This window comes from Tetrao urogallus (genome assembly GCF_951394365.1).
Source record: "Tetrao urogallus genome assembly, chromosome: 1".
Lineage (NCBI taxonomy): Eukaryota > Metazoa > Chordata > Aves > Galliformes > Phasianidae > Tetrao > Tetrao urogallus.
In genome coordinates, this window is record NC_136813.1 from 56,870,681 (window position 1) to 56,882,643 (window position 11,963).

At 40.6% G+C, this 11,963-nt stretch overlaps 1 protein-coding gene across 1 annotated transcript in view; it reads left to right on the forward strand.

The window, feature by feature from the left end:
- The window catches only part of COL4A1 (collagen type IV alpha 1 chain), a gene marked incomplete at both ends in the record, with an annotated part of 109,986 nt that extends 98,678 nt beyond the window's left edge, over positions 1–11,308 (forward strand). Inside the window, 9 exons of the mRNA XM_079549305.1 lie at positions 415–487; positions 1,150–1,221; positions 1,541–1,669; positions 3,575–3,673; positions 4,278–4,490; positions 5,108–5,285; positions 8,747–8,861; positions 9,670–9,842; positions 11,227–11,308. Of these exons, the coding sequence (XP_079405431.1) occupies positions 415–487; positions 1,150–1,221; positions 1,541–1,669; positions 3,575–3,673; positions 4,278–4,490; positions 5,108–5,285; positions 8,747–8,861; positions 9,670–9,842; positions 11,227–11,308 (1,134 nt within the window). The remainder of the gene's footprint in view (positions 1–414; positions 488–1,149; positions 1,222–1,540; positions 1,670–3,574; positions 3,674–4,277; positions 4,491–5,107; positions 5,286–8,746; positions 8,862–9,669; positions 9,843–11,226) is intronic.
- Between the last annotated feature and the right edge of the window lie 655 nt (positions 11,309–11,963).

Consider the following 11,963-nt stretch of genomic DNA (forward strand, 5'->3'; position numbering starts at 1 on the left):
CGTGGTTGTAGAAGTTTTTAAGTCTGCTCTAATCTGGAATTACCTTATTTGATTGTCTGCCCACTGTCTGATGGAGAAGCACTGAAATTAGTGTCTCATTTGCTGATATTTGTGCTTGCTAATGTTTCTCATGATGGTGTGGTGTATGACTGAAGAATTATTTGTTAACTATATTGTTAATGAGATACCTTATTCTGATCTAGTATTTTGTGAGGCAAAAATAGCTTAATAAGGTACCAAACTTGTTCATGTAAGAGAAGCTTCTTCTGTAATCACAGCAGAGAATGATTCCATAAATGTAATGACTCTTCCCTTGTATTATTTTTTTCATAGGTTTCCAAAACTAAACAGGCTATTTCAAAGTCATGTCACAATAGTGTAAGATAACCCCACTTCACTTTCTCTCTTGTACAGGGTAGTCCTGGTTTGCCAGGAGGTGCTGGTGAAAAGGGTGATCTAGGGCCTCCAGGTGTTCCAGGTGTTCCAGGTGAGGAGAAACTTTGTCATGTTCCAAAAAAGCTGGATCAGTCTTTCAATTTCTTCCTCTCTCTCTCTCAAAAAAACCCAACCAAACAAAAACAACAGCAACAACAAAGCTCGGAGATTGTTGACTTTGTTTACAGGACATTTGAAACAGAACACTGAAAGCTGCATCAAAAAGCAATCAAGAATATTGGGATTTTTTTAAAATTATTATTATTATTATTATTTTTAAATCTTCTTAAATCCTGTTCTCTTTCTTGACCAATTTTAAGTGCAGGTGTTCTTTAGAAAATAGATGCAAATTCCATTGTTTGGACATCACCACTCAAGAATCTTTAGGATTTTCTTGAGTGGGAGAGGCAAGTGTTATGGCTGTACTGGAGGAAACATAGATTCAACATATCTTCTAAATTGTTGTTCTGTCGTCATCACATACACGAGAACACTGTATGTAGAAAAAAATATTTAAAAAACCTACTAGTTTACAAAGAATATTAATTAAATAAAGAGAAACTTATTTTCAGTCATCGATTCTTTAGTGACAGGGCATTTGGTCCTTGCGTGAATAAAGTTGTGGTTCTTGGGATCATACCTGATTATTCTGAACCTGCGCTTTCAAATAAAGGAACTATTGAGTATTCACATAAACATTCTCTTTGGCTTCAGGTCCAAAAGGATCTGCAGGCTTCCCAGGCCTCAAGGGTGAGCGAGGTGACCAAGGTCTTCCTGGATCTAAAGGTATGATGTGAAGACTAGCTGCTGCTTCTGTTTAGTTTTTTCCTTTGTTCACAGATTTTGTTATATAAAATGGTTATTTTCAACTAACCAATGTGATATCTCCACCATGCTTTTATTAGGTATAAAAAAGGTAGAATATGAAAACAGATGTTGTGGTATCACTATCTACTTGTTCAGATTAGTTTTGAGTATCGAGTAGAGCTTTGGGTAGTCTGGTTTCTTTTTCTTGCTTTGGAAGATCAATATTGAGGTTTTCATAGTATTAGATTCTTCAGATAGGAATATAAGGTAACTAATTAATTTTCTATTAATTTTCCAGGTTTACAAGGCCCACCGGGCCCCCCAGGTGCTTTTCAGCTTATCAAAGGGGATCCTGGCTTACCTGGCCCAGTAGGACCAGTTGGTCTCAAAGGATTCCCAGGACTTCCAGGTCCCAAAGGACAGCAAGGTGAGAGATTTGTAACTTGCCAGTAGAGTTACCTTTCAAGTAATGCAAAAATGGGCCAGTGGTAGGCTAGATACTGGAAGATTTTTGGTGTACCACTATCCGGTTTTTTATAAGCCACTCAAATTTTGTTAGCCGAGAAGGAAGAGAGTACTTCTATTCAAAGAGCTCTTCCAAAGCAGTGCCAGAAATAAACGCCTTCCTAGTGATTTTCTTCGGCTCTCTCTGTAGTCATCACACCCGTATCTGAGATCAGTGGTAAACAAGATGACATGCAACAGTTCCCAGGAGGTATTTGGTTGAGTGTCTTCTGTCTTAAGCCTTGAATCCAAACTTAATTGCTGTATATCTCTCTGTGAGGGCAAGCCTAAGGAAAAACACCTTGATCCTGAAGAGGGAAGGGCTCCCTGGGAAAATTTGTTACATAGTCCTCACACTCTTAGCCCAAACACTGCAATTCCTGTAAAGAAAAGGTGAACTGCAAAAATGAAACACAATGGGAATAAGGGAGAAAAGGGCTAGACTACACTGGAGTATGTACCTTCAGGAGTGGCAGGGCATGGAGAGTTGGAGCTCAGAAGCATTCTTCAGCTATTAAGATTTTAAGGGAAAGCTTTATTCCTGATCATTTTTTTAAGAAGAGGAGAAGGAATTATGGTGCAATACAGTGATATTTTTCCTTTTCTTCTGTTTAATACAGAAGAAAATATGTAAATTCGCTCTTGAAGGTAAGATCACAACTTTGTGACTACTGCCCATTGCCATTTTGGGCCCCTCACTACAGGAAAGACATTGAGGCCCTGGAGCGTGTCCAGAGAAGGGCAACGAAACTGGTGAGGGGTCTGGAGCACAAGTCTGATGAGGAGCGGCTGAGGGAGCTGGGATTGTTTAATCTGGAGAAGAGGAGGCTCAGGGGAGACCTCATTGCACTTTACAGCTTCCTGAAGGGAGGTTGTGGTGAGGAGGTGTTTGGCCTCTTCTCCCAGGCAACGAACAGGACCTGAGGAAATGGCCACAAGTTGTACCAGAGGAGGTTTAGGTTAGACATAGGGAAGAACTTTTTCTCTCAGAGAGTGGTCAGGCACTGGAATGGCTGCCCAGGGAGGTGGTGGAGTCGCTGTCCCTGGCAGTGTTCAAGAGGCGTCTGGATGAGGAGCTGCAAGAGATGGTTTAGTGCTTGTGGTAGCAGTATGAGAAGATGGTTGGACTAGATGATCTTATAGGTTGTTTCCAACCTTGTGATTCTAGGATTCTATGATTAGAAAGTAGGGTATGCTATCTCAGTGACTGGGCACAGCATGCGTTTGCTTGTATGGGTTCTGTTGCTGTTCTGTAGCAGTTAGTTCAGTGCAATAATAAAATGTTACTTTTTAAAGAAAAGGACAGCTGTGACTTACTAAAGCTACTGATATGCCACAGAAAGTCTGGTACAGTACTGATAGTTGTTAATTTATTTTTCACAAAGTTGGAGTTACTGAGTTTATGTAGTACTCAAAGCATCTGCTAATTGTTGAAACTAATGAAAGGAAGACACAAATAGATGTCTGAAAATCAGTTTTTTGTTTTTCTAGTTTTTCTGTTGTTTGTCGCCCTACCTTTTATGGTATATTTTTGAATGTGTCGTATGATAAGCAGAGGGAAGAGACTGCTGTCTTTCCTTTTCATAATCCAGACAAACACCAGTTGTTTTAGAAGCACAAACTCTGCTTATTTTTTCTGTTCTGTTCATCTCTACTACAATGATTTTACCTGCTCTAACCTACTTATTTGCTGAAGTATGAACACTGAATCTGAATGAGCATAGTCTATGCAGAAATGTGCCAGTGCTGTCTACTACATCAAAAGCTGGAAGTCAGAATGGACATAACAGAGAGAATTCAGTAATAACTATTCTTTGTTTTTAAACAGGAGCAACAGGACCTTCAGGTGTACCTGGACCACCTGGTAGTCCAGGGTTTGATGGCAGACCTGGGCAAAAAGGAGAAGTTGGTCCTTATGGTCCCCCAGGTAAGCAAATGACTTCTTTGAAGACTTGATGCCTTCATAGAAAAACAACACAAGAGACTGTACAGGCAGATCACAAGTATGAAATACCTAATCTTAGTTCTTTAGATATATAGGCAGAGCTAAACAGCACAGGTGGTTGACAAGATCTGAAACTGTCCGCAGGTGCTGCAGGAAAAGCAGCTAGATGTTAAATTCCAGTAGACGATCTTTAAGGTCTCTTCCAACTCAGACCATTCTGTGTTTCTATTATGAAAGAGAGGGAAGATAATGTGGTCACAGTATCACTAAGATATTGTTGCTTCCAAGATTTTACTGACACTTGAATGTTTCACAAAATGTAAGTTTTAAAAATTGTTGTATGTTTTGAACAATTCAATTGTTTTCTAAAGTTTATTAATTGTTAAACCAATTCTTGAGATTCTGTTATGTGGTATAATTAAAACTAGTTAAAATTCAAGGTGTTTTTTCCTTAGATGCTCTCAAATGCATTATAGTAATTACACAAATACCAAATGATTGTTTCCTGCTACCTACGTTCAGGCAAGCTAACTCTCAGATACCAGGTGATGCCTGTAGAGATTAAAGACAACTCTTTCTATTGTAGGGCCCAGAGGAATCCCTGGTCCACCTGGCCCTGAAGGTTTACCTGGGGCTATGGGCCCACCAGGTGCAGCATCTGTTGCTCATGGCTTCCTTGTTACCAGACACAGTCAAACCACTGAAGAACCACAGTGTCCATTTGGAACAAGGTTGATTTACCATGGCTACTCCCTGCTTTACGTACAAGGAAATGAAAGAGCACATGGCCAAGATCTGGGTAAGGAGAGACTAAAATAGTATTCAAGTAAAATGAATACAAATTCAACAAGCCAAATGTTTCTTTCATTTGTAAAGCTGTATGGAGCATGATCGGTACGATGGAACTCTGTTGGCTCAGCTGAAACAGAAATTTAAGGGAAGTCCTCTACTGGTACCTACAGCTAACTAATGGGAGGGCAGATAGAAGATGGATCCAAACTCTTCTCAGAAGGGATCAATGATACTAGAAGAAGCAACAGACATAAGGATAAGATATTCTAGTGAGAAAAAGGATTTTTCACCATAGCTGTGCTCTGGCTCTGGAGTAAGAACCTGAAGAGATTGTTGCATCTCTGTCTTTGGAGATACTCATAACTCAAATGAGTATGGGCGTGAGCAATGTGATCCAATTGGCAGGGGTTAGGACAGGTGACTTCTAGAGATCTATTCCAGTCTAAATTATTCTTTAATTGTGCAGGCAAGACTAGGCTATCCAGACTATCTATCAAGATAGTATTTGTTCTGGGCCCCTCAGTGCAAATATTGTCTGCTTTTAAGCTGCTACTGTAAACATTTGATTGGCAACTGGTAATGGTTTAACAAAAATAGGCTAACAAGTAACCTTTCACTTTTCAGGCACCGCAGGGAGCTGTCTCCGTAAATTTAGTACTATGCCTTTCTTGTTCTGCAATATCAACAATGTATGTAACTTTGCGTCGAGGAATGACTATTCCTACTGGCTGTCCACTCCTGAGCCCATGCCAATGAGTATGGCACCTATCACTGGTGAAAGTATCAGACCATTCATCAGCAGGTGATGATTTAATTTAAATTCTGTTGTGTTTATAAAATGAAAACTGTGAAAGGTGTGCACGGTACTTTATTTCCTTGCAAAAGACTCATATTATACAGGTTTTTATTTCTTGCCTTTCAATTTAAAATTTGAGTTCTTTTGATGAAGTGCCTCAAAGCGTGAATGTATTCAGTTCAGACTTTGATCAAAAATGAATTTATTTTGGAGGAAACCCAAACAAATAAGGTAGTCTGTTTTGAGTCTAATTGAAACAAAAATATTTACTTTGAAATAATGTTTTGCAAAAGCTGTGATGTGCTTTGAAGGAGAGAAAGGTTGGAATTTATTCACAATTCCTGTCCAAAACAATTTAACTTTTCTTTGTAGCTAGAAACTTTTCAGGGCTCAGTTTTCTTCTCCCTGCAAATGGCAGCATAATTTATCTTACAGTAGACTGCCAGGCTTCTTTTGGACAGGCTGCTTGAACACATCTATTTCCATCTGACTTATAGGAAACTGTTGCAAAATCAATAATCTATATTTTAATAAATCCAGAGTCTCAGCTAGCATAAATGGTGGCACTTATATTGGACATAAGTGCTCTGTATCAGTCCAACATCCTAAAATTTTGGTCAGTATTAAATTTTCAGAAAAACATTGTGGCTTAACATGTGTAGTGCTGAAGGCAGAGGTGTGAGCAGTAGTGTGGTACACTCTACTGCTCTCATAAGTCAAGAGTCTGACCAAGGGAAGTTCCAGCCTAAAACTCTAATGATAATCAGTAAATCTAAGCATTACTTAGATTTCCATAATTGCTTCTAACCTTTATTAGCTCTTCCTGATTGCTCTTTTTGCTGTATGATGTGTATAAGAATGGAGATTGTTGGCTCTGCTTTCTCAGGTTGGTATACATCATGTAAGAAAAAGGACAGTTAAAATTATTAAAAGGTTGTAGTCTTCATATTTTGATGTGGTTATAAAACCTACTTGTTCCTACTGCAAAAGATCTCATATTTGCTTCTGCATAATAGAATCCATTGTGCTTTGTGCTTGTCCTCCATATTCGTAGTTTAGCGGCAAAAAAAAAAAATAAATAAAAAATAGGTTCCTTGAAAATTAGGTGGGCAGATTCTCAAGAGTGACTGGTTTGTGTTGGTCTTGCATCTTTGGGTGTTAACTTGACATTGGTGGAAGGGATCTGATTTGCAGAAAAACTTGAATGACCGATCTTAGAAATTCAAGTTCCTTTTATTCAAGTTCCATGATCAAACATGACATTTTGTGGCTTTGAGAATCTCTTTTGAAAATCTTGCTCAGTGAAGCACCAACACGCATTTTGCTTTCTTATGCATGTGGAGTAGCTTTCATGCCATTGAAATGCATATGTGTGTGTTACATATGTAGGTTGCTCTGAAAGTAATGCCTCCTTTTTTTTTTCCTTGGAAACTGTAACAGGTACAAAGAGCACAATAACTCTATTTCATAGAGTGCGTTCCCAGCTACAAAACGTTATTTTTCAACATAGTCATCACCATTAGCTGTTTTATCCCCTTCCCCCATCGTAGCTAGTTTAAAGCTCTTTCAATAAGCCCTGCTAGCTGCTGCGCTAGGATTCATTGCCCCCTTTGAGATAGGTGGGTTCCATGGATAAACAACAGGCCAGGGGCTGAGTAAACTGCCCCATTATCAAAGAACCCAAAGTTTCTGGCCCAACACCAGCCTCTGAGCCAATTCATTGCTTGTGCTTTCCAAACCCGCTCCATGTCCCTCACTGCCCATGAAGGTATAGAACAAAAAAATCACTCGAGCTCCCACTCCTTGAAAAAATGCCCTAAGCCCCTGAAATCTCTTTTTCTAGTTCTTAGGCTTCTCTGGGCAATTTCATCACTGCCCACGTGAACTATGAGTAAAGGAAAATAATCAGTGGACCTAACCAGCGTTGGGAGTTTCCTGGTTATGTCGCTGACCCAGACCTCAGGAAGGCAGCACACTTCCCGATGGTTTGGGTCCAGTCTGCATATGGGGCTCTCCGTTCCTCCAAGAAGGGAGTCACCCACCACTACCATCTTTCTTCCCTTCCTCACAGAGGCAGTATCAAGGTGTGGGGGTGACGGCCTTGCCTTAGGCTCCTTCCTAGGCAGATCATCACCTCCCCACTCACCTCCCCTTCAATTTCTAGCATCTGAAACCTGTTGCTTAAGGGACCTGGGGGAAGCGGGGTAGGCGGGCAGGGAGAGCTCCTGTGATGCCAAGTTGGTACTCTCTTCCAACCCTCCTCATTCAGTCAGGTCTGTCTGACTGTGACAGGTGGGCCACCACTTTTCTGGGGGTATCTCCCTGGCACCCTTCCTTTCAGCATAACAGCGAGTCACTCCACCAACCGATCTCCTGCTCACAATCCCTGATGGTCCTAAGTCTCTGTACCACTTCCTTGAGCTCCACCACCAGGCTGGGCAGCTCATCCACCTGCTCACACCTCACACAGATGGAATCCCTGCCACCCTCCCCAGGCAGCAGCAGTCTCAGGCACTCCCTGCAACCAGAAACCTGAACAGCTACTTTTCTGGGCAGGCCCTCCATCTGGGTCACCACAATCCTCTTGGAATAAGCTTGCAGTCTGGTGAAGACCATGTTTGGGCCTGCAAACTCAGAAACAGTCAAGAGGAGAACCGATCTCCTGAGCAAGGATGGACAGAAGTTACTGTCCATACCACTTGACCCACCTCCTACACCCGCGGCTGCAGCACCGTATTAGGCAGCTCAGGCTGTGCTCACTCACTGAGCCTCCCTGTTCTCAGTGGGCAGCGACAGTGATGTGGTGATGACCTGGTGTGCTCCCCAAAGCTGTATAAAGCTTATTATAAGGTGTGAATGTTAAGGACAGGTGTTTAAACTGTGCTGCTAATGTACCAGCTCCACCTCTGCTGACTCAGGAGCCTGCCCACAAGCTGCCAGCTCCCCAGCATAGCACTGTTGCTAGCTCCATAAAAAGCCTTCAAAAGAGCTTTTTTGTTGGCTTTTTTACTCCAGATCCTTTGCCCAGTGCAGTCTTACCTGCTCTGAAGCTAGTCTCCATAGCAAATGGCTGCTATTTGTTTCTGATTATAGTAGATCATTTTATAAGTGATATGTGCTGAGTTATGATGTTAGACCATTTGCCTCTGGTGTTCATGATATTAGGTATTTTAAGGGACAGTGCAAATGGGATTAGCAAAAGACAAACACATATTCAGATGAGAAGTCTCTTGTTCTGTGCTCTTAGGCAGGCTAATATGAGCAAGGCTTAAGTGGTTACATGGTCCTTAAGTACATGAGAAATGGAAAAGAGGCAGATTTTTATTTTTTTTTTAAGTTTGATCTTTGATGTGCTTTTGAAGGTGACAATATTTTTTAGTTCAGACTTCTTGAAAGAGGCCTCTTCAGAAATAAAGAGGTTTAGGCTTTACGTTCATGCGTTCTCATTCACATCTTGGTCTTTCTAGGTGCTCTGTGTGTGAAGCTCCTGCTATGGTAATCGCTGTTCACAGTCAAACAATCCAGATACCACCATGTCCTGAAGGCTGGAGTTCCCTTTGGATTGGTTACTCCTTTGTCATGGTAAGTGCACTGGGGCTTACTCTGAGCTGAGAAAAGCATTTCATTCAGGTATTTGATATTCACTCCCTCTCTGGGAAAACTAACCATGTCACTTTATGTCTCAGGAGGGCATTAGGTCTCTGCGCTTTCTTGAGAACAATTCAGACTAAGCATTAAATGAGAATAACACAACAGCAGTTTGTTGTTCATTTTCTGGGGCATGTACGTAGCATATTCTGTTGTTTACACCTTCAACACAGAATTCAAGTGTGGAATAAAAGAGGAAATAAATGTAATTTTCGATTGTCCTTCTATGCATCTATGTTGCGGCAGCCTCCTCAGGCAGTAGCGTATCAGTGCCTGCCTTCTTCCCATTTCTTTTGATAGATGAAACTTTATTTTTCAAATAGCATTTTTGATTGTTTATCCAGTTTCTTAGCTTTCTTCATGCTACAAAAATCATAGGCCCATGGAATAGTCTGAGGAGACAACCTATAGTCCACCATAGTGGTTAGTATGCCCTTCCATTCTACTAGTACAGACATAGCTTGGGTTTTACTGTCAGTCCTCAGGGATTTCTGTGCATCTATCTGTCCTGAGGTTCATGTTGGTGATGTGCTGTGCTGCCATTGAACTAGTCAGCCCACTGCCACCTTAGAAGCTCTTCAGCTCCACCGTCTTGCTCCTCCTTGAGCAGAGGAAATAAACAACAGGCACAACAGGATGAGGAGAGACACATGAAGAAATATTTTTGCAAGCAAGATAACAGAAATTGTAGCAGGAATGCTGAAAAGTTCCTTCCTCAGTGATGGTTTTTGCATTTTTCTAGCATACCAGTGCTGGTGCTGAGGGCTCTGGCCAGGCCCTGGCGTCTCCCGGTTCCTGCCTGGAGGAGTTCCGCAGCGCTCCCTTCATTGAATGCCATGGCCGGGGCACCTGCAATTATTATGCAAATGCTTACAGCTTCTGGCTTGCCACTATAGAGAGGAATGAGATGTTCAAGTAAGTTCATGATTTATTTATTGGTATTTGAGACTGTCAAGCCTTGTCTCTGAATAACAGAAGTATTGTTTGAGTGTAATAATATGGTTGAAGTATTGGCTGTGTCCCAGTGTGGTTAGTAAGTATAGTTAATGATTTTAATAACAAAAAGGAAAAATTATCATAGCTCTGGGAGGAATTAATGAGTGTATCTTCCATTAGTGTTTATAGTTTGTCATTTGCACTTGGTATTTTACTCTTTGGCATAATCTAAAAGTGTTTTAATTTCCGCTATGTTTGATTATATTCACTAAGTCGTAGCTGGGATAAGCTGACATGCTGATTGAAATTAAGTTAGAACATAACATTTCTCCCAGTGGATGTTAACATGTAATAGAACCACTTGAAATTAGTGCAGGTGTTGTACACGGAGAGGGAGGAAAGCTAAGTAAGCTGAACAGTTATTTGCTGCTCTGCAATGATGGAGGAAGTATGTCTGGATAAAATACAGCTGAAAGTAGAGGTCTTAGGCATTTCTTCAGTCCTTCTAAGGTTCTAATTTCAGGAATTTAGTGATAGTAGTATTTATTCTGGGCTTGTACACATAACTGTGTTTTTCAACACAATCTCATTTCTTTCTTCCAAATTTTATTAGCATGTTAGTGTATAGACTAGTTCCCAGGTCTACAGAGCTTACCTGATTAGCAGACGTTCCTCTGGAGTGCAGGCAAACGTCCTCTCCCACAGCTGCCACCCTGGGTACCCTTCATCTGTTCATGTCTTTTGCTCATAGATGTGATTGCTTCTTTGCCTGTCTCAGTCAAATTGAAGAGGATGTTGAGCCAGTTCTGACTGTCTATGGGATAATTGCCAAATAAATAGGTGGAAGGGTTGAGCACTGTGTCTGATGTTAACTGGGGCTGTGATTGTCTTTATCAGACAGCAAATCTACTAAAAGAGCCCACATGCTAATTCTGGGGAGAGCACTGGTTTCCTTGGAAGCAGGAAAGCAGGTCAGAAAAATTTAGAGGAGTCAGCACCAGAATTATTTGTATTCACTGAGTCCTACACAGATCCAAGGTTTTCAGTTTCCTTGCTTAATTTTTTTTTTACTGCCTAAATTTCAGCATGTTTTCAAACTTGTGATTAAGTAGGTAGTGTTTTCTGCTTAAGAAAGCCTTCAGCCTACTGAATTCTGAGGTAACTGCATGTGACCTCTGTTTGTAAGTCATCTTCTGTCAGTTTGTGACCTACATTTGAATATGCATCAAAAAAATCAGGGATAACTTCTCGATTCAGCTTAGAAAGGCATTTGACTGCATGCAAAGTTTGCCTTGTCAGTTGAATCCCGACCATTTGTAGTAACAGTTGTTAATGAGTCTTTTCATTTCTTTATTTGTAATAGGAAACCGACTCCGTCGACTTTGAAAGCAGGGGATCTGCGCTCAAACGTTAGCCGTTGTCAAGTCTGTATGAGAAATACATAATGACTTTTGAATTTCAACTTATTTCACACAATATGGTGCTATTTGTTTAACAGCAATGAAGCCTAGACATATATCATATGTACCTCATTGTTGTCCAATATGAAAACAGTAAAGTGCCTTTTAGGAACTTGCATAACTAACACACACTGCTTTACTGGCCCTGTCCTTGCTGAAGAAGAAAAGAGACAACAAAGATAAGCTTCAAATGTTGACATGCCAAATGGCACTTTTGATCAAAAAATATGTATTTTTTATATAAATGCAATGCACTGATAGAATAAAAAGTCAGCATTCGTCCAGAAAAATGCAAAGGTGCTAGGAGGTATGCAGTTCTGCCTTATACTGTTGGACTCCCCTTTCTCATTCTTGTATTATATATTTAGATTCATTTTTCTTCCCCAGATGAGTTTGTTGTTATCATTATTTAGGTGTCTCAAAATCCCAGACTCTTGTGTATGTACTTATTGTTCCTTATTGTACAAAGCAATACTAATGTAAAAAAAAAAAAAAAAAAGAGGAGTTTTGGGATTACAGACTGTGGTTAAGCAACAAATAACCATCTTTTCAAAGCATAGATTGCCATCCTGCAAACCTTTGCTTCTGTTGTAGTCCTTAGTGCTATTGGTTTTAATGGGACTACACCTGGAAGAGACTT